The sequence below is a fragment of the Panulirus ornatus genome, chromosome 42 (assembly GCF_036320965.1).
Source record: "Panulirus ornatus isolate Po-2019 chromosome 42, ASM3632096v1, whole genome shotgun sequence".
Lineage (NCBI taxonomy): Eukaryota > Metazoa > Arthropoda > Malacostraca > Decapoda > Palinuridae > Panulirus > Panulirus ornatus.
In genome coordinates, this window is record NC_092265.1 from 17,522,382 (window position 1) to 17,543,610 (window position 21,229).

Below are 21,229 nucleotides of genomic sequence, written 5' to 3' on the forward strand. Positions count from 1 at the left end.
AGCCAAAACATCCAGGTTCCTTTCCTCAAACATACTACCTATCTCTCCTTTTTTCTCATCTTGGTTACATCCACACACATTTAGCCAACACAATCTGAGCCTTCGAGGAGGATGAACACTCCCCGCATGACTCCTTCTGTTTCCCCTTTTAGAAAGTTAAAATACAAGGAGGGGAGGGTTTCTAGCCCCAAGCTCCCATCCCCTTTAGTCGCCTTCTACGACACGTGAGGAATGTGTGGGAAGTATTCTTTCTCCCCTATCCCCAGGGTGAGAACAAAGGACATAAGGGGAGTGGGGGAGGAATGAGATGTATTTAGGGAAGCACTGATGGCTTGCGCAAAAGATGCTTGTGGCATGAGAAGTGTGGGAGGTAGGCAGATTAGAAAGGGTAGTGAGTGGTGGGATGAAGAAGTAAGAATATTAGTGAAAGAGAAGAGAGAGGCATTTGGATAATTTTTGCAGGGAAACAATGCAAATGACTGGGAGATGTATAAAAGAAAGAGGCAGGCGGTCAAGGGAAAGGTGCAAGAGGTGAAAAAGAGGGCAAATGAGAGTTGGGGTGAGAGAGTATCATTATATTTTAGGGAGAATAAAAAGATGTTTTGGAAGGAGGTAAAAAAGTGCGTAAGACAAGGGAACACATGGGAAAATCAGTGAAGGGGCTAGTGGGGATGTGATAACAAGTAGTGGTGATGTGAGGAGATGGAGTGAGTATTTTGAAGGTTTGTTGAATGTGTTTGATGATAGAGTGGGAGATATAGGGTGTTTTGGTCGAGGTGGTGTGCAAAGAGAGAGGGTTAGGGAGTATGATTTGGTAAACAGAGAAGAGGTCGTAAAAGCTTTGCGGTAGATGAAAGCAGGCACGGCAGTGGGTTTGGCTGATATTGCAGTGGAATTCATTAAATAAGGGGTTGATTGTATTGTTGACTGGTTGGTAAGGTTATTTAATGTATGTATGAATCATGGGTAGGTGCCTGAGGATTGGCAGAATGCTTGCATAGTGCCATTGTACAAAGGCAAAGGGGATAAAGGCGAGTGCTAATATTACAGAGGTATGAGTTTGTTGAGTATTCCTGGGAAATTATATGGGAGGGTATTGATTGAGAGGGTGAAGGCATGTACAGAGCATCAGATTGGTGAAGAGCAGCGCAATTTCAGAAGTGGTAGAGGATGTGTAGATCAGGTGTTTGCTTTGAAGAATGTATGTGAGAAATACTTAGAAAAGCAAATGGATTTGTATGTAGTATTTATGGATCTGGAGAAGGCATATGATAGAGTTGATAGGGATGGTCTGTGGAAGGCATCAAGAATATATGGTGTGGGAGGCAAATTGTTAGAAGCATTGAAAAGTTTTTATCGAGGATGTAAAACATGTGTACGAGTAGGAAGATAGGAAAGTGATTGGTTCTCAGTAAATGTCAGTTTGCGAAAGGGAGCATGATGTCTCCATGGTTGTTCAGTTTGTTTATGGATGGGGTTGTTAGGGAGGTAAATGCAAGGGTTTTGGAGAAAGGGGCAAGTATGCAGTCTGTTATGGATAAGAGAGCTTGGGAAGTGAGTCAGTTGTTGTTTGCTGATGATACAGTGCTGGTGGCTGATTCGGGTGAGAAACTGCAGAACCTGGTGACTGAGTTTGGTAAAGTGTGTGAAAGAAGAAAGCTGAGAGTAAATGTGAATAAGAGCAAGGTTATTAGGTACAGTAGGGTTGAGAGACAAGTCAATTGGGAGGTAAGTTTGAATGGAGAAAAACTGGAAGAAGTGAAGTGTTTTAGATATCTGGGAGTGGATTTGGCAGTGGATGGAACCATGGAGGCGGAAGTGAATCATAGGGTGGGGGAGGGGGCGAAAGTTCTGGAAGCGTTGAAAAATGTGTGGAAGTTGAGACAGTTATTTTGGAAAGCAAAAATGGGTATGTTTGAAGGAATAGTGGTTCCAACAATGTTATATGGTTGCAAGGCATGGGCTATAGATAGAGTTGTGCTGGAAATGAGATGTTTGAGGATAATATGTGGTATGAGGTGGTTTTGATCGAGTAAGTAATGAAAGGGTAAGAGAGATGTGTGGTAATAAAAAGTGTGTGGTTGAGAGAGCAGAAGAGGGTGTTTTGAAATGGTTTGGTCACATGGAGAGAATGAGTGAGGAAAGATTGACAAGAAGGATATATGTGTCAGAGGTGGAGGGGACGAGGAGAAGTGGGAGACTAAATTGGAGGCAGAAAGATGGAGTGAAAAAGATTCTGAGTGATCAGGGCCTGAACATGCAGGAGGGTAAAAGGTGTGCAAGGAATAGAGTAAATTGGAATGATGTGGTATGCCGGGGTTGAAGTGCTGTCAATGGATGAACCAGGGCATGTGAAGCATCTGAGGTAAACCATGGAAAGCTTTGTGGGGCTTGGATGTGGAAAGGGAGCTACGGTTTTCGGTGCATTATACATGACAGCTAGAGACAGAGTGTGAACGAATGTGGTCTTTGTCGTCTTTTCCTAGCGTTACCTCGCGCACATGTGGGGGAAGGAGTGGGGGTTTTCATTTCATGTGTGGCGGGGTGGCAACGGGAATGAATAAGGGCAGACAGTATGAATTATGTACATGAGTATATATGTATATCTCTGTGTGTGTATATATATGTATACGTTGAGATGTATAGGTATGTATATGTGCGTGTGTGGACATGTATGTATATACATTTGTATGTGGGTGGGTTGGGCCATTCTTTTGTCTGTTTCCTTGTGCTACCTTGCTTATGCGGGAGACAGCGACAAAGTGTAATGAATAAAAAAATATATATATTGTAGCCTGGGGTAGGCACCCATCTTATGGACCATCCCCTAACAAACTGCCACACCCAAGATCTGGAACCTATGCACTCAACCCTGGGTCACCTACATATATGTCATGGTCAGGAACACTAACTCTACAGCACAAAATATTTGATAATCTATGTGATCTTATTTTACATTACCCATTGCTTTCAATTTCTGTGCTAATGGAGCTGAAGATGACACTGTGCCCATGCCAAAACTTTATCAATAACAAAAGATGCTATACATAAATGTCTGGCAAATCTCAAGGAAAAATTCCAGTTTCAAATAAAATCTGAAAATAAGCTTGCTACTTGTTCACATATCAAATAACACCAGCAAAGTGTAACCATCATCAATAAAATTCTTTGTAAAACAAAATCTGACTAATAATTCCTAACTGCTTGAATTACATGTCATGATCAGACATGGAGTACAGTATGTGATCCTAGATGAACAAATCTATCATGATATAAGGAGAAAGTTTACTCTCACAATGTGAAGAATTCAGTATTATGACCTCCCTTCTCTTTGGGATACTTCATTTTTTCAGGTTGATTTCATGCTACAGCTCTACTTGGAGGCCATCCTATACATTCAGATATACTAAAACAAGAAAAATGAACACAAGCGATATAATTACAGTATATGAAAGTATTAAATGTGATAAGAAGTATGAGTACAAACAAGAGGACATGGAATCTGGGTGTACTAGCAAAGCAGATAAAGCTTGTTCAAATGATGTAAACATGAAAACTGGCAAGTACTGTAAGTTTCTAATGCATTTTGTAGAAGTAGGTAGGAACATTTGGCAAGAACATTAGGTTGTAGCAGTATGTTCCTGTTTAATTACAACTAAAAAAGAGGTTAGCTACCTGAAAATCCAAGACAGTAGCAAATTTTCACAATGAATTGTAACCACACATTGTGTTGTCATCTTCACATGGTATGAGTGTTTACTGATATCTTTCTTTCCACATATTACAACAACCTACTATTCAAATGAACTTCTAATGGTTTATATGAATGGTGACAGTCCCCTCATGAAAGTATCACTCTTGAACAAACAGCCTACCCAACTTTGTAAGCTCTCCAAGTATGGTAGATCTCTGTCACTTATAAGGTTCTAGCTTTGGATGAAATTTAGGTACCTAAGTAAATCAACTCAATTCACGTTTCCAAGTTTAGGTAATTCAACAATAGGTGAGGAGTGTCACATCCTTAAAACAAACCTTTAGACTAAGGTCTGCAAATCTATACATTTGAAAAACAAGCTTACCAGTGTGAAAAAAAACATTTCCCCATCACTGAAGGGATACCAATTCATGGATTAGATGATATAAAAGGGCTGGTAACCTTTTGCACAAGATAAGTAGGACTCATAAGCCTCCTACGGCTGCCCAACACAGTTCAGGATAATATCATGACACAGTGATGACATTACTAACATGGAACACTGCATGAGGTCATTGTTATTATCTATTCATAATGTACAGAAGGGAGTTTTGCACTTGTCAGGGCCCTATCTCTTGAACAATCTCTAATGACATAAACTTCTTAGATTTACATATGATGTCTGCATTAACCATGTCTTCAGTCATCAACTTCCATTCATTCACCACTCTTATACTATAAAGTATTTCTTTACATCCTTATCTAAATATTTTCATTTTATGTCCTCTGGTTGGTCTATCCCTCCATCTCTTAAGAACTGTTCACTGTCCACATCATCAGTCTCTCATAAACTTAAAGGTTGTGATTAGGTCAGCCCTCACTCTTCTTTCTTTAAAGTGGGTAAACTTAAAACAAGCCTTTCCCTCTATCTTAGTTCTTTTAATATTGGTACCATCATTGCTGCCCTCCCCTGGACCTTTTCTATGAGTCTTGCTTCTTAGTTGTGGTGGCCAAAACTGAGAAGCATATTCTAGTCTTGGCTTTATGTAGGATATAAACAGATTGCTAAATATACCCTTATCCATATACTTGGAAGCTACTCTTGTTATTTTCCAGCAAACAGTTTGTTACTGTAACTATTCTAATATGGGATTTTCGTGACATGTATGGTGTAAAGCCTATTCCCAAGTCCTCTTACACACAGAATCCTGGAGATTATTTCATGTTAGGCAATAATCATAATGAGGCCATCTTTTGCTTTGTACCATCATCATTACTTTATATTTGCTTGGGGCAAATTTCATCAACCACATTTTAGACTGACTTTGGAGTCCATTTGGGTCCTCTTTTAAGCTAATGCAATCCTCCTCACTTTTCACTTCCCTTACAACCTTAGCATCATCTGCAAACATATTCAGGTAGGATTCCATACCTTCAGGCAAGTCACTAATGTACATCAAGAAGAAAAATGGTTCCAGAATCCAACCCTGTGGCACTCTGCTGGTTACTTTAAACCATTAGGAAAAGGCCCCTCTAACATGCATCCTCTGTTCCTCCCATTTTAAAGGTTTCCCCCCTTATTCCTTCCCAGTGATCAAGCTTCTTTATCAGCCTCGAATGTGATTCAGTGTCAAATGCTTTCTGGAAGTTCACATACAGTCAGTCCACCCAGTTTTCCATTTCGTCTAAAGATGAGCTCATTCTCTTACATACGTCTTTGAGGTTAGTTACACATGATTTCTGTCACTAAAACCATGTTGTCTTTCACTTAATGCAGACTGTATACATAAATTCATGAGGCTGTATGATAGTAGTAAGTGTTCAAGAGATGGTACCCCATGAGTGTAAAACTCCCTACCCATACAGTATAAATAGTGAATAAGAAATAAAAAGTCAATCACTGCTCTCTAATTATCTTTTCAAGCATCTTATACACTAAACATGCTAGAAACCAATCTGTAGTTAATATGCATGTTCCTGATCTCCCTTCTTGAATAAAGGAATGACTTTTGTCCTTTTCCATTCCCTTGGTACTTTGCCTCTGTCCAGTGACATCCTGAACAATAATTCAAATGGTTTATCTAGCATATCTACACACATCTTTAGCAAATAAAGTGAAATTTCATCAGGACCATGAGCCTTGTATGGGTCAAGTCCTTCATATATTCTGTTAATAGCATACCCAGAAAATTCATTGATTTCCAAATTCTTCCTCCCATTCTATCTCATTGGTCTGGAGCTACAGTGTTTTCCACAGTGAAAACACTTATGAACTTGTTATATACCAAAGAAGACATATCTTACTACATTTAAGTCATTCTAAGAGGGTTTTAAGTACTCTAACGAAAGGCTTACAGTTCTTGGGTCAACTAATACAGCTAAGACACAGGTTTAATTATCAGTTTATGGTAAAAGTCAGAATCCTAGGGTTTTCAAGGGATTAGAGTTTTTCCAATGATATATAAGGTGAATAAACATACATGGATTGTCTTCATTGGTTTAAGAACCATTTTGTGCCTCAAGTCTTCCCAAAAGTTGTAAGATTTATCTTAATTTTGGATAACTGCTCTGCACATCCTGACACAGAACTCCTCGTAAAAGACAATATCCATGGTGTTTACATTCTTGTAAACACAGCAACATCTCACATACAAATCAACAAACTTCTATAAAATCATAAGTAAATTACCTCGATAATCAACACCAGAATTGAGCTTGACTACAACAGGACGGCCAATAATTTGCTGGAGGAATTCATTTGGAGTTTGCCGACGACTCATCTTTGCTTCTAACAAATGCTACTAGTCCAACAGCGTATCTGGTAAAAGGAAGTTAGAAAAGTGAGTTTTCAAGAATGGAAAACTATTTCTCTCTGGAAAAGTGTCTTGTGACCTGAGAGAATCTCTCGATCCCTTGGGGTGATGTTATAACCCCTGACTTTGCAACCCTCATCTGGTGATAATGTCACTGTCCTAGCAACTGACCATAGGACAGCCTGGCCACCCTATTATTCTTGGTTACCATCAGAAAGAAAAAGGTTTTTGAAAGAGGGTGGAGGAAGGGTGAGAGAAACAACAGAGAAAAAAAAACTTGCTCATGGAACACCACTCCTGTGAGTAAAAGTCTTTAAGTGTCTCCAAGATTGGTTTGAATTCCAACAAGGTGAAAAAATCTTAAAAAAATGCAACAACCACCACAAACATACCTTATGGGTTCTCTTATTGCCAATGAGTAATCCCCTGCCTCACAGGTGGTAAACCCAAGTACAGTAATACCAGACAAAAGTTATTTCTGGGAAGTCAAAGGCCTCTTTTTGGGATTGGGGCTGGAGTCTGAGAGAGAGAAAAAAAAAAACTAAAACCAATGGAGATTTCTACAAGCTTTCCTGAATGACAAGTAAAAAGGAACTAGATTTTTGCCTTCATTCCCCACCTAATATGGAAAGTTCTGGATCTAGGTGAATCAATCTAAAGAACTAATTTCTCTTTCACTATAGAATCATTTCAAAGAAAATCCAGAACAGGATGAGCATCTTCATCCAGATAAGCACTCTGATATATGAAGTAAGGCAGCTCTGAGAACATGATCTGCTTCCTCAACCTTCTGCAACATTCTAGAGCTATCAAGAAGTTTCTTCAGGAGAGAATCATTATCATAGCCTAGGCATGTGTTTTTCTCCACCTTGATTTGTTGACTCTTTCTTTGGCATATACCTTCCTTAGGCATATTCCTCTGTTTCCTTTTTTAGAGGAAACAGTGGAATGAGTCAAGTAGGGAGTGCTCACCCTCCTTGAAGGTTCAGATTGGGGTGTCCGAATGTGTATGGATGCAACCAACACAAGAAGAAAGGAGAGATATGTAGTATGTTTAAGGAAAGAAACATGGATGTTCTGGCTCTCAGTGAAATGAAGTTCAAGGGTAAAGGGGAAAAATGGTTCTGAAATGTCTTGGGAGCAAAGTCAGGGGTTGGTGAGAGGACAAGAGCTAAGGAAGGAGTAGCACTACTCCTGAAGCAGGAGTTGTGGGAGTATTGTGATAGAGCGTAAGAAAGTAAATTCTAGATTGACATGGGTAAAACTGAAAGTGTATGGAGAGAAATGGGTAACCATTGGGGCTTATGCACCTGGTCATGAGAAGAAAGTTCATGAGAGACAAGTGTTTTGGGAGCAGCTGAGTGAAAGTGTCAGCAGTTTTGGTGCATGAGACTGGGTATTAGTGACGGATAATTTGAATGTGTAGGTGAGTAACGTGGAAGTTGAGGGTATAATTGGCATGCATGGGGTATTCAGAATTGTGAATGGAAATGATGAATAGCTTGTGGATTTGTGCTGAAAAAAGACTGGTGACTGGAAATACCTGATATAAAAGAGAGATATATGTGAGTAGGAAGGATGGTAAAAGGGCATTATTAGATTACATATTAATTGATAAGCATGTAAAAGAGAGACTTTTGGATGTAAATGTGCTGTGAGGGGCAGGTGGAGGGATGTCTGACCATTACCTTACGGAGGCAAAAGTGAAGATTTCCAGAGGTTTTCTAAAACAAGGAGAGAATGTTGGGGAGAAGAAAATGGTGAAAGTGAGCTTGGAAAGGAGATTTGTGTAAAGAAATACCAGGAAAGATTGAGCATACAATGGCAAAAGGTGGATGAAAAATGGGATGTATTTGGGGAAGCAGTGATGATATATGCAAGAGGTGCATGTGGCATGAGAAAGCTGGGAGGTGGGCAGATCAGAAAGGGTAGCGAGTGGTGGGATGAAGAAATAAAGTTGTTAGTGAAAGAAAAAAAGAGAGGCATTTGGACAATACTTAAAGGAAAGAGTGCAGATGAATGGGAGATGTATAAGAGAAAGCAGCAGGAGGTCAAGAGGAAGGTGCAAGGGTTGAAAAAGAGGAGGTAAATAATGTGTGAAAGACAAAAGAACAAATGGGAACATCGGTGAAGGGGGAAAGTGGGGGGGGGGGGGGGGTGATAACAGGTAAAGATAGTGTGAGGGGAGATGAAGTGAGTATTTTGAAGGATTGTTGAATGTGTTTGATGATAGAGTGGCATATATAGGGTGTTTTGGTTATGGTGCTGTGCAAAGTGAGGGAGTCAGGGAAAGTGGTTTGGTGAAGAGAGAAGAGGTGGTGAAAGCTTTGTGGAAGATGAAATCTGAAAAAGGTGGAGGGTGTGAATATTGTTGCAGTTGAATATATTATGAAACGGGGTGACTGTGTTGTTGATTGGTTGGTAAAGATATTCAATGTATGTATGGATCATGGTGAACTGCTTGAGGATTGGTGGAATGCATGTATATTGCCATTGTACAACTTTAGGCAAAAGGACTAAACGTGAGAGTTCAAATTACAGAGGCATAAGTTTGTTGAGTATACTTTGAAAATTGTATGGGAGGGTATCTTGAAAACTGTATGGGAGGGTACAGATTGAGAAGTTGAAGGCATGTAAAGAAATATAACGGTCAGTTGATATACTCGGAGTAAGTAAAGAAAGGGTAAGAAAGATGTGTGGAAATAAAAGGAGTGTGGTTGAGAGAGCAGAAGAGGGTGTGCTGAAATGGTTTGGACATATGGCGAGAATGAGTAAGGAAAGATTGACAAAGGGGATATATGTGTCAGAGGTGGAGGGAAGAAGAAGAAAAGGGAGGTCAAATTGGATGTGGAAGGATGGAGCAAAAAAGATTCTGAGCGATCAGGATCTGAACATACAGGAAGGTGAGAAGTGTGCAAGGAATAGAGTGAATGGGAACAATGTGGCATACCAGGGTTGACATGCTGTAAATGGACTGAACCAGAGCATGTGAAACGTCTGGGGTAAACCATGGAAAGGTCTGCGGGGCCTGGATGTGGATACATAAATACACATACACATACAGGCATATACACACATACATAAACATGTACATATTCATACTTGCTTACCTTCATTCATTCCTGTTGCTACCCCGCCCCAAAGGATACAGCATCGCTATCCCCTGCTTCAGTAAGGTAGCCAATCTTTGTCTGTTCCTGGTGCTACCTCACTGATGCAGGAAACATATATATATATATATATATATATATATATATAATTTCTTTTTGCTTTGTCGCTGTCTCCCGCGTTTGCGAGGTAGCGCAAGGAAACAGACGAAAGAAATGGCCCAACCCACCCTCATACACATGTATATACATACGTCCACACACGCAAATATACATACCTACACAGCTTTCCACGGTTTACCCCAGACGCTTCACATGCCCTGATTCAATCCACTGACAGCACGTCAACCCCGGTATACCACATCGATCCAATTCACTCTATTCCTTGCCCTCCTTTCACCCTCCTGCATGTTCAGGCCCCGATCACACAAAATCTTTTTCACTCCATCTTTCCACCTCCAATTTGGTCTCCCACTTCTCCTCGTTCCCTCCACCTCCGACACATATATCCTCTTGGTCAATCTTTCCTCACTCATTCTCTCCATGTGCCCAAACCATTTCAAAACACCCTCTTCTGCTCTCTCAACCACGCTCTTTTTATTTCCACACATCTCTCTTACCCTTACGTTACTTACTCGATCAAACCACCTCACACCACACAGTGTCCTCAAACATCTCATTTCCAGCACATCCATCCTCCTGCGCACAACTCTATCCATAGCCCACGCCTCGCAACCATACAACATTGATGGAACCACTATTACTTCAAACATACCCATTTTTGCTTTCCGAGATAATGTTCTCGACTTCCACACATTCTTCAAGGCTCCCAGGATTTTTGCCCCCTCCCCCACCCTACGATCCACTTCCACTTCCATGGTTCCATCCGCTGCCAGATCCACTCCCAGATATCTAAAACACTTTACTTCCTCTAGTTTTTCTCCATTCAAACTTACCTCCCAATTGACTTGACCCTCAACCCTACTGTACCTAATAACCTTGCTCTTATTCACATTTACTCTTAACATTCTTCTTTCACACACTTTACCAAACTCAGTCACCAGCTTCTGCAGTTTCTCACATGAGTCAGCCACCAGCGCTGTATCATCAGCGAACAACAACTGACTCACTTCCCAAGCTCTCTCATCCCCAACAGACTTCATACTTGCCCCTCTTTCCAAAACTCTTGCATTTACCTCCCTAACAACCCCATCCATAAACAAATTAAACAACCATGGAGGCATCACACACCCCTGCCGCAAACCTACATTCACTGAGAACCAATCACTTTCCTCTCTTCCTACACGTACACATGCCATACATCCTCGATAAAAACTTTTCACTGCTTCTAACAAGTTGCCTCCCACACCATATATTCTTAATACCTTCCACAGAGCATCTCTATCAACTCTATCATATGCCTTCTCCAGATCCATAAATGCTACATACAAATCCATTTGCTTTTCTAAGTATTTCTCACATACATTCTTCAAAGCAAACACCTGATCCACACATCCTCTACCACTTCTGAAACCACACTGCTCTTCCCCAATCTGATGCTCTGTACATGCCTTCACCCTCTCAATCAATACCCTCCCATATAATTTACCAGGAATACTCAACAAACTTATACCTCTGTAATTTGAGCACTCACTCTTATCCCCTTTGCCTTTGTACAATGGCACTATGCACGCATTCCGCCAATCCTCAGGCACCTCACCATGAGTCATACATACATTAAATAACCTTACCAACCAGTCAATAATACAGTCACCCCCTTTTTTAATAAATTCCACTTCAATACCATCCAAACCTGCTGCCTTGCCGGATTTCATCTTCCGCAAAGCTTTTACTACCTCTTCTCTGTTTACCAAATCATTTTCCCTAACCCTCTCACTTTGCACACCACCTCGAACAAGACACCCTATATCTGCCATTCTATCATCAAACACATTCAACAAACCTTCAAAATACTCACTCCATCTCCTTCTCACATCCCAACTACTTGTTATCACCTCTCCATTTGCGCCCTTCACTGAAGTTCCCATTTGCTCCCTTGTCTTATGCACTTTATTTACCTCCTTCCAGAACATCTTTTTATTCTCCCTAAAATTTAACGATACTCTCTCACCCCAACTCTCATTTGCCCTCTTTTTCACCTCTTGCACCTTTCTCTTGACCTCCTGTCTCTTTCTTTTATACATCTCCCACTCAATTGCATTTTTTCCATGCAAAAATTGTCCAAATGCCTCTCTCTTCTCTTTCACTAATAATCTTACTTCTTCATCCCACCACTCACTACCCTTTCTAATCAACCCACCTCCCACTCTTCTCATGCCAAAAGCATCTTTTGCGCAATCCATCACTGATTCCCTAAATACATCCCATCCCTCCCCACTCCCCTTACTTCCATTGTTCTCACCTTTTTCCATTCTGTACTCAGTCTCTCCTGGTACTTCCTCACACACGTCTCCTTCCCAAGCTCACTTACTCTCACCACCCTCTTCACCCCAACATTCACTCTTCTTTTCTGAAAACATTAAGGTTGGAGGGTCAAGTCAATTGGGAGGTAGGTTTGAATGGAGAAAAACTGGAGGAAGTAAAGCGTTTTAGATATCTGGGAGTGGATCTGGCAGCGGATGGAACCATGGAAGCGGAAGTGGATCGTAGGGTGGGGGAGGGGGCGAAAATCCTGGGAGCCTTGAAGAATGTGTGGAAGTCGAGAACATTATCTCGGAAAGCAAAAATGGGTATGTTTGAAGGAATAGTGGTTCCAACAATGTTGTATGATTGCGAGGCGTGGGCTATGGATAGAGTTGTGTGCAGGAGGATGGATGTGCTGGAAATGAGATGTTTGAGGACAATGTGTGGTGTGAGGTGGTTTGATCGAGTAAGTAACGTAAGGGTAAGAGAGATGTGTGGAAATAAAAAGAGCGCGGTTGAGAGAGCAGAAGAGGGTGTTTTGAAATGGTTTGGGCACATGGAGAGAATGAGTGAGGAAAGACTGACCAAGAGGATATATGTGTCGGAGGTAGAGGGAACGAGGAGAAGTGGGAGACCAAATTGGAGGTGGAAAGATGGAGTGAAAAAGATTTTGAGTGATCAGGGCCTGAACATGCAGGAGGGTGAAAGGCGGGCAAGGAATAGAGTGAACTGGAACGATGTGGTATACCGGAGTCGACGTGCTGTCAATGGATTGAACCAGGGCATGTGAAGCGTCTGGGGTAAACCATGGAAAGTGCGTGGGGCCTGGATTTGGAAAGGGAGCCTGTGGTTTCGGTGCATTATTACTTGACAGCTAGAGACTGAGTGTGAACGAATGTGGCCTTTGGTGTCTTTCCTAGCGCTACCTCGCACACATGAGGGGGGAGGATGTATAGGTATGTATTTTTGCGTGTGTGGACGTGTATGTATATACATGTGTATGTGGGCGGGTTGGGCCATTCTTTCATCTGTTTCCTTGCGCTACCTCACAAACGCGGGAGACAGCGACAGTTTCACCAAAGGTAGCTTTTCATAACCTTGAGAATGCAGACACTGGTGACACCTATAAAGCTTCTTCTGTTTCTTGGCTCTAATGCAAGATACAGCAATCAACTATATATATATATATATATATATATATATATATATATATATATATATATATATATATATATATATATATCCCTGGGGATAGGGGAGAAAGAATACTTCCCACGTATTCCCTGCGTGTCGTAGAAGGCGACTAAAAGGGAAGGGAGCGGGGGGCTGGAAATCCTCCCCTCCCGTTTATAATTTTCCAAAAGAAGGAACTGAGAGGTGGGCCAAGTGGGGATTTACCCTCTAAGGCTCACTCTTCTGTTCTTAACGCTACCTCGCTAACGCGGGATAAGGCGAATATGTATGAAAAAAAAAAGAAAAAATATATATATATATATATATATATATATATATATATATATATATATATATATATATATATATATACATATATATATATATATATATATACACACACACACACACACACATGGCATGAGAGAGTATCATTAAGTTTTAGGGAGAATAGAAAAATGTCTGGAAGGAAGTAAATAAAGTGCGTAACACAACAGAACAAATGGGAACATCGTTGAAGGGGGTAAATGGGGAGGTAATAACATGTAGTGATGAAGTGAGGAGATGGAGTGAGTATTTTGAAGGTCTGTTGAATGTGTTTGATAATAGATTGGCAGATATAGTGTTTTTTGGTCGGGGTGGTGTGCAAAGTGAGAGGGTCAGGGAGAATGGTTTGGTAAACAGAGAAGAGGTAATGAAAGGTTTGCGGAAGATGAAATCCGGAAAGGCAGCGGGTTTGGATGGTATTGCAGTGGAATTTATCAAAAAAGGGGGTGACTGTGTTCTTGATTGGTTGGTAAGGATATTCAATGCATGTATGGATCATGGTGAAGTGTCTGAGGATTGGCAGAATGCATGCATAGTGCCTTCATACAAAGGAAAAAGGGATAAAGGTGTGTTCAAATTACAGAGGTGCAAGTTTGATGAGTATTCCTGGGAAATTATATGGAAGGGTGTTGACTGAGAGAGTTAAAACGTGTACAGAGCATCAGATTTGGGAAGAGCAGTGTGGTTTCAGAAGTGGTAGAGGATGTGTGGATAAGGTGTTTGCTTTGAAGAATGTATGTGAGAAATACTTAGAAAAACAGATGGCTTTGTATGTAGCATTTATGGATCTGGAGAAGGTATATGATAGCATTGATAGATATGCTTTGTGGAAGGTTTTAAGAGTATATGGTGTGAGATGTAAGTTGCAGGAAGCAGTGAAATTCTTTTACCAAGGATGTAAGGCATGTGTACGAGTAGGAAGAGAGGAAAGTGATTGGTTCCCAGTAAATGTCGGTTTGCGGCAGGGGCTGCATGATGTCTCCATGGTTGTTCAATTTGTTTATGGATGGAGTGGTTAGGGAGGTGAATGAAAGAGTTTTGGAAGAGAGGGGCAAGTATGCAGTCTGTTGTTGATTAGAGGGCTTGGGAAGTGAATTGTTTGCTGATGATACAGTGCTTGTGGCTGATTTGGGTGAGAAACTGCAGAGGTTGTTGACTGAGTTTGGTAAAGTGAGTGAAAGAAGAAAGTTGAGAGTACATGTGAATAAGAGCAAGGTTATTAGGTTCAGTAGGGTTGAGGGATAAGTTAATTGCAGGTAAGTTTGAATGGATAAAAACTGGATTAAGTGAATTGTTTTAGAAATCTGGGAGTGGACATAGCTGAAGATGGAACCTTTAAAGTGGAAGTAAGTCACAGGGTGGGGGAGTGGGCAAAGGTTCTGGGAGTGTTGATGAATGTCTGGAGAGCAAGAATGTGATATCCGAGAGCAAAAATGGATATGTTTGAAGCTACAGTGGTTCCAACAATGTTATATGGGTGAATGTGTTGGATATGAGATGTTTGAGGGCAATATGTGGTGTGAGGTGGTTTGATTGAGTAATGAAAGGGTAAGAGAGATGTGTGGTAATAAAAAGAGTATGGTTGAGAGAGCAGAACCTACTGAACCTAATAACCTTGCTCTTATTCACATTTACTCTCAACTTTCTTCTTTCACTCACTTTACCAAACTCAGTCAACAACCCCTGCAGTTTCTCACCTGAATCAGCCATCAGTGCTATATCATCAGTGAACAACAACTGACTCACTTACCAAGCTCTCTCATCCAAAACTCTTGCATTCACCTCCCTAACCACCCTATCCATAAACAACATATCAAATAACCATGGAGACATCACGCACCCCTGCCGCAAACTGACATTCACTGGGAGCCAGTCACTTTCTTCTCTTCCTACTCGTACATATGCTTTACATACTTGGTAAAAACTTTTCACAGCTTCTAGTAATTTACCTTCCACACCATATACTCTTAAAACCTTCTACAAAGCACCTCTCTCAACCCTATCATATGTATTCTTCAGAACCATAAATGCTACATACAAATCCACCTGTTATTCCATGTATTTCTCACATACATTTTTCAAAGCAAACACCTGATCCACATATCCTCTACCATTTCTGAAACAACACTGCTCTTCCCCAATCTGATGCTCTGTACATGGTTTTACCCTCCCATATAATTTCCCAGGAATACTCAACAAACTTATGCCTTTGTAATTTGAACATTCACCTTCATCCCTTTTTCCTTTGTACAATGGCACTATGCATGCATTCCTCCAATCCTCAGGCACTTCAACATGATTCATACATACATTGAATATCCTTACCAACCAATCAAGAACAGAGTCACCCCCTTTTTTTAATAACTTCCACTGCAATACCATCCAAACCTGCTGCCTTGCCGGCTTTCATCTTCCACAAAGCTTTCACTACCTTTTCTCTGTTTACCAAACTATTCTCCCTGACCCTCTCACTTCGCACACCACCATGACCAAAACACCATATATCTGGCACTCTATCATCAAAGACATTCAACAAACCTTCAAAAGACTCACTCTATCTCCTTCTCACTTCATCACTACTTGTTTTTACCTCTCCACTTGCCCCCTTCACCAATGTTCTCGTCTTATGCACGTTATTTACCTCCTTCCAAAACATCTTTTTATATAAAGCATTAATGAGATGGTTTCCTTAATTAGGATATTCAGTTCTCTGTACTGTTTTACCTTACATAAAAAAAAAAACCCCATTTTTGCTTTCCGAGATAATGTTCTCGACTTCCACGCATTCTTCAAGGCTCCCAGAATTTTCGCCCCCTCCCCCACCCTATGATCCACTTCCGCTTCCATGGTTCCATCCGCTGCCAGATCCACTCCCAGATATCTAAAACACTTCACTTCCTCCAGTTTTTCTCCATTCAAACTCACCTCCCAATTGACTTGACCCTCAACCCTACTGTACCTAATAACCTTGCTCTTATTCACATTTACTCTTAACTTTCTTCTTTCACACACTTTACCAAACTCAGTCACCAGTTTCTGCAGTTTCTCACATGAATCAGCCACCAGCGCTGTATCATCAGCGAACAACAACTGACTCACTTCCCAAGCTCTCTCATCCCCAACAGACTTCATACTTGCCCTTCTTTCCAAAACACTTGCATTCACCTCCATAACAACCCCATCCATAAACAAATTAAACAACCATGGAGACATCACACACCCCTGCCGCAAACCTACATTCACTGAGAACCAATCACTTTCCTCTCTTCCTACACGTACACATGCCTTACATCCTCGATAAAAAATTTTCACTGCTTCTAACAACTTGCCTCCCACATCATATATTCTTAATACCTTCCACAGAGCATCTCTATCAACTCTATCATATGCCTTCTCCAGATCCATAAATGCTACATACAAATCCATTTGCTTTTCTAAGTATTTCTCACATACATTCTTCAAAGGAAACACCTGATCCACACATCCTCTACCACTTCTGAAACCACACTGCTCTTCCCCAATCTGATGCTCTGTACATGCCTTCACCCTCTCAATCAATACCCTCCCATATAATTTGCCAGGAATACTCAACAAACTTATACCTCTGTAATTTGAGCACTCACTCTTATCTCCTTTGCCTTTGTACAATGGCACTATGCACGCATTCCGCCAATCCTCAGGCACCTCACCATGAGTCATACATACATTAAATAACCTTACCAACCAGTCAACAATACAGTCACCCCCCTTTTTTAATAAATTCCACTGCAATACCATCCAAACCTGCTGCCTTGCCAGCTTTCATCTTCCGCAAAGCTTTTACTACCTCTTCTCTGTTTACCAAATCATTTTCCCTAACCCTCGCACTTTGCACACCACCTCGACCAAAACACCCTATATCTGCCACTCTATCATCAAACACATTCAACAAAAAATGGGTATATTTGAAGGAATAGTGGTTCCAACAATGTTGTATGGTTGCGAGGCGTGGACTATGGATAGAGTTGTGCGCAGGAGGATGGATGTGCTGGAAATGAGATGTTTGAGGACAATGTGTGGTGTGAGGTGGTTTGATCGAGTAAGTAACGTAAGGGTAAGAGAGATGTGTGGAAATAAAAAGAGCGTGGTTGAGAGAGCAGAAGAGGGTGTTTTGAAATGGTTTGGTCACATGGAGAGAATGAGTGAGGAAAGATTGACTAAGAGGATATACGTGTCGGAGGTGGAGGGAACGAGGAGAAGAGGGAGACCAAATTGGAGGTGGAAAGATGGAGTGAAAAAGATTTTGTGTGATCGGGGCCTGAACATGCAGGAGGGTGAAAGGAGGGCAAGGAATAGAGTGAATTGGAGCGAAGTGGTATACCGGGGTTGACGTGCTGTCAGTGGATTGAATCAAGGCATGTGAAGCATCTGTGGTAAACCATGGAAAGCTGTGTAGGTATGTATATTTGCGTGTGTGGACGTATGTATATACATGTGTATGGGGGTGGGTTGGGCCATTTCTTTCGTCTGTTTCCTTGCGCTACCTCGCAAACGCGGGAGACAGCGAAAAAAAAAAAAAAAAAATACCCATGTATTGAAGACAAGTGGTTCTATATCTGAAATCCTGCATTATGAGTTTGTGTGTCCAAGTAGATAACAACATTTGTGCCCCTTTTTTGTTCATGCATAATATAAAGGAATCTAATCACATCCACCGTTTCTTTAAGAATGTGTACTGTGGCAAATGCCTTCACTTAAGAGCATTCCAGCAGCTCATAGTGCCTTGACCCAATTCTGGCACAATGAACAGATCTTATGAGTAAAGAAACATTTGGTAGAAGAGGATGCATTTCATGTAAGAGTTGTTGAGTTCAATTGTTGGCAATACTACAATACTACACATTTTCATTCCAGCTGAAGAGGCCTAAAATAGAATAATGCCAGTTTGTCTAAAAGTTCTACTAAAACAGTGCCATGGTCCTCTGCTAGGCCATAACCACTCCAGCCAACTTCAGCAATGTGCACGCTGGTCTCAGACCCTAGAAAGTAACTAGGAACTAGTTTAATCTAAATTGGGGAAGGTGGGATGGGCAATAAGGTGAGACCATGTCATGATTATAGCCTAAAAATACTCGTTAATTTTCAACACCTCAGAATTAATTCTTTAAGCATTTAGTCTAACCTAAGTAAGTACAAAGAAAATTATCTTAATTCAAGAACAGATGAAAATGTTGCCATGTTATCTCTCTCCTTAAGAGAGACTTTTCCTTTACTGAGGTCCAAGCACAGCTTAATCTTCCATAGAATACAAATCTCTATGATGAGGTGTATCATCTACACCTTTGTGCACTCAAGCTTTATCATAAAAGGGGTCTTAGTTTTAACTTTGATACAGAGTAAATACTTGTTATACATCAGAGATGTGTTCCCAGAAAGAGATTCCCAAAAAGAGAAATTAAGTGAAATAATTTTTTTTTTTATTATACTTTGTCGCTGTCTCCCGCGTTTGCGAGGTAGCGCAAGGAAACAGACGAAAGAAATGGCCCAACCCCCCCCCATACACATGTATATACATACGTCCACACATGCAAATATACATACCTACACAGCTTTCCATGGTTTACCCCAGACGCTTCACATGCCTTGATTCAATCCACTGACAGCATGTCAACCCCGGTATACTACATCGCTCCAATTCACTCTATTCCTTGCCCTCCTTTCACCCTCCTGCATGTTCAGGCCCCGATCACACAAAATCTTTTTCACTCCATCTTTCCACCTCCAATTTGGTCTCCCTCTTCTCCTCGTTCCCTCCACCTCCGACACATATATCCTCTTGGTCAATCTTTCCTCACTCATTCTCTCCATGTGCCTAAAACCACTTCAAAACACCCTCTTCAGCTCTCTCAACCACGCTCTTTTTATTTCCGCACATCTCTCTTACCCTTACGTTACTCACTCGATCAAACCACCTCACACCACACATTGTCCTCAAACATCTCATTTCCAGCACATCCATCCTCCTGCGCACAACTCTATCCATAGCCCACGCCTCGCAACCATACAACATTGTTGGAACCACTATTCCTTCAAACATACCCATTTTTGCTTTCCGAGATAATGTTCTCGACTTCCACACATTCTTCAAGGCCCCCAGAATTTTCGCTCCCTCCCCCACCCTATGATCCACTTCCGCTTCCATGGTTCCATCCGCTGCCAGATCCACTCCCAGATATCTAAAACACTTCACTTCCTCCAGTTTTTCTCCATTCAAACTCACCTCCCAATTGACTTGACCCTCAACCCTACTGTACCTAATAACCTTGCTCTTATTCACATTTACTCTTAACTTTCTTCTTCCACACACTTTACCAAACTCAGTCACCAGCTTCTGCAGTTTCTCACATGAATCAGCCACCAGCGCTGTATCATCAGCGAACAACAACTGACTCACTTCCCAAGCTCTCTCATCCCCAACAGACTTCATACTTGCCCCTCTTTCCAAAACTCTTGCATTTACCTCCCTAACAACCCCATCCATAAACAAATTAAACAACCATGGAGACATCACACACCCCTGCCGCAAACCTACATTCACTGAGAACCAATCACTTTCCTCTCTTCCTACACGTACACATGCCTTACATCCTCGATAAAAACTTTTCACTGCTTCTAACAACTTTCCTCCCACACCATATATTCTTAATACCTTCCACAGAGCATCTCTATCAACTCTACCATATGCCTTCTCCAGATCCATAAATGCTACATACAAATCCATTTGCTTTTCTAAGTATTTCTCACATACATTCTTCAAAGGAAACACCTGATCCACACATCCTCTACCACTTCTGAAACCACACTGCTCTTCCCCAATCTGATGCTCTGTACATGCCTTCACCCTCTCAATCAATACCCTCCCATATAATAGTTATGCTTAATAACGAAGCAAATTTTGCCAATTTTACCATAGGAACCTTCCACATCATAATTTTCTAATAAAATTGTTACTAAGATTTATAAAACCATGGAGTACATTATCATGATCATGATTAGTTAAATAAATAACAGTGTACTCGCTTTCACATTCGGATTACCCATTACTAATCTTTAGCATCAAAACTACTGACACACTCGCTCAGCTGCTCCAAAAACACTCTCTTCATCATTCTTCTTGTGACCAGGTGCATAAGAACTAATAATTATCCATCTCTCATGATCCACTTTCATTTCTAACTACATCAAGACTTCTTCCTAAACAGCAATTCACCAAGTGTACACACAGGAGATACCACCACCTCAACACAAGCATGTCCATGTACTAAGCTCCAGGCCTGGACTCATGGAACTCAGTCTTCATAAAGAATGTATGACAACTGTAGCAGATGCACCAATTACCCTCTGGAGAAAAAGTGTAGATTCTGGCATCATTCCTGGAAGTTTGAAACTAATCCAAATTGCCCCACATGACAAAGGCCGAAACAAAGCAGTCCTAAAAGATCTTCTGACTGGCAGCGTTACCGTCACATATCAAAATCTTCAAAAGGGTCCTATGAGGCAAGCTGATTGAATTTATGGAAATGTACAATCTACATAACCTAGGACAACATGGTTTCAAATGTAACTATGGTGTCTTAGCACATAATAAGTAAAAGATGGGAAAAACCAGAAAAATTCGGAGATGGATATACAACTTTTTCACTAATTGGTCA

General features: G+C 41.0%; 1 protein-coding gene across 4 annotated transcripts in view; it reads right to left on the bottom strand.

Annotated features, from left to right (window-relative positions):
• The window catches only part of LOC139761946 (U6 snRNA-associated Sm-like protein LSm6), a 51,881-nt gene that overhangs the window by 18,862 nt on the left and 11,790 nt on the right, over positions 1–21,229 (bottom strand). For 3 of the 4 annotated variants that reach the window (XM_071686652.1, XM_071686650.1, XM_071686651.1), the window contains exon 2: positions 6,384–6,512. In XM_071686652.1, the coding sequence (XP_071542753.1) occupies positions 6,384–6,474 (91 nt within the window). In that variant the 5' untranslated portion in view covers positions 6,475–6,512. Of the gene's footprint in view, positions 1–6,383; positions 6,513–6,899; positions 7,028–21,229 lie in introns of those variants that run through there. The other variant, XM_071686653.1, reaches the window with a different exon arrangement.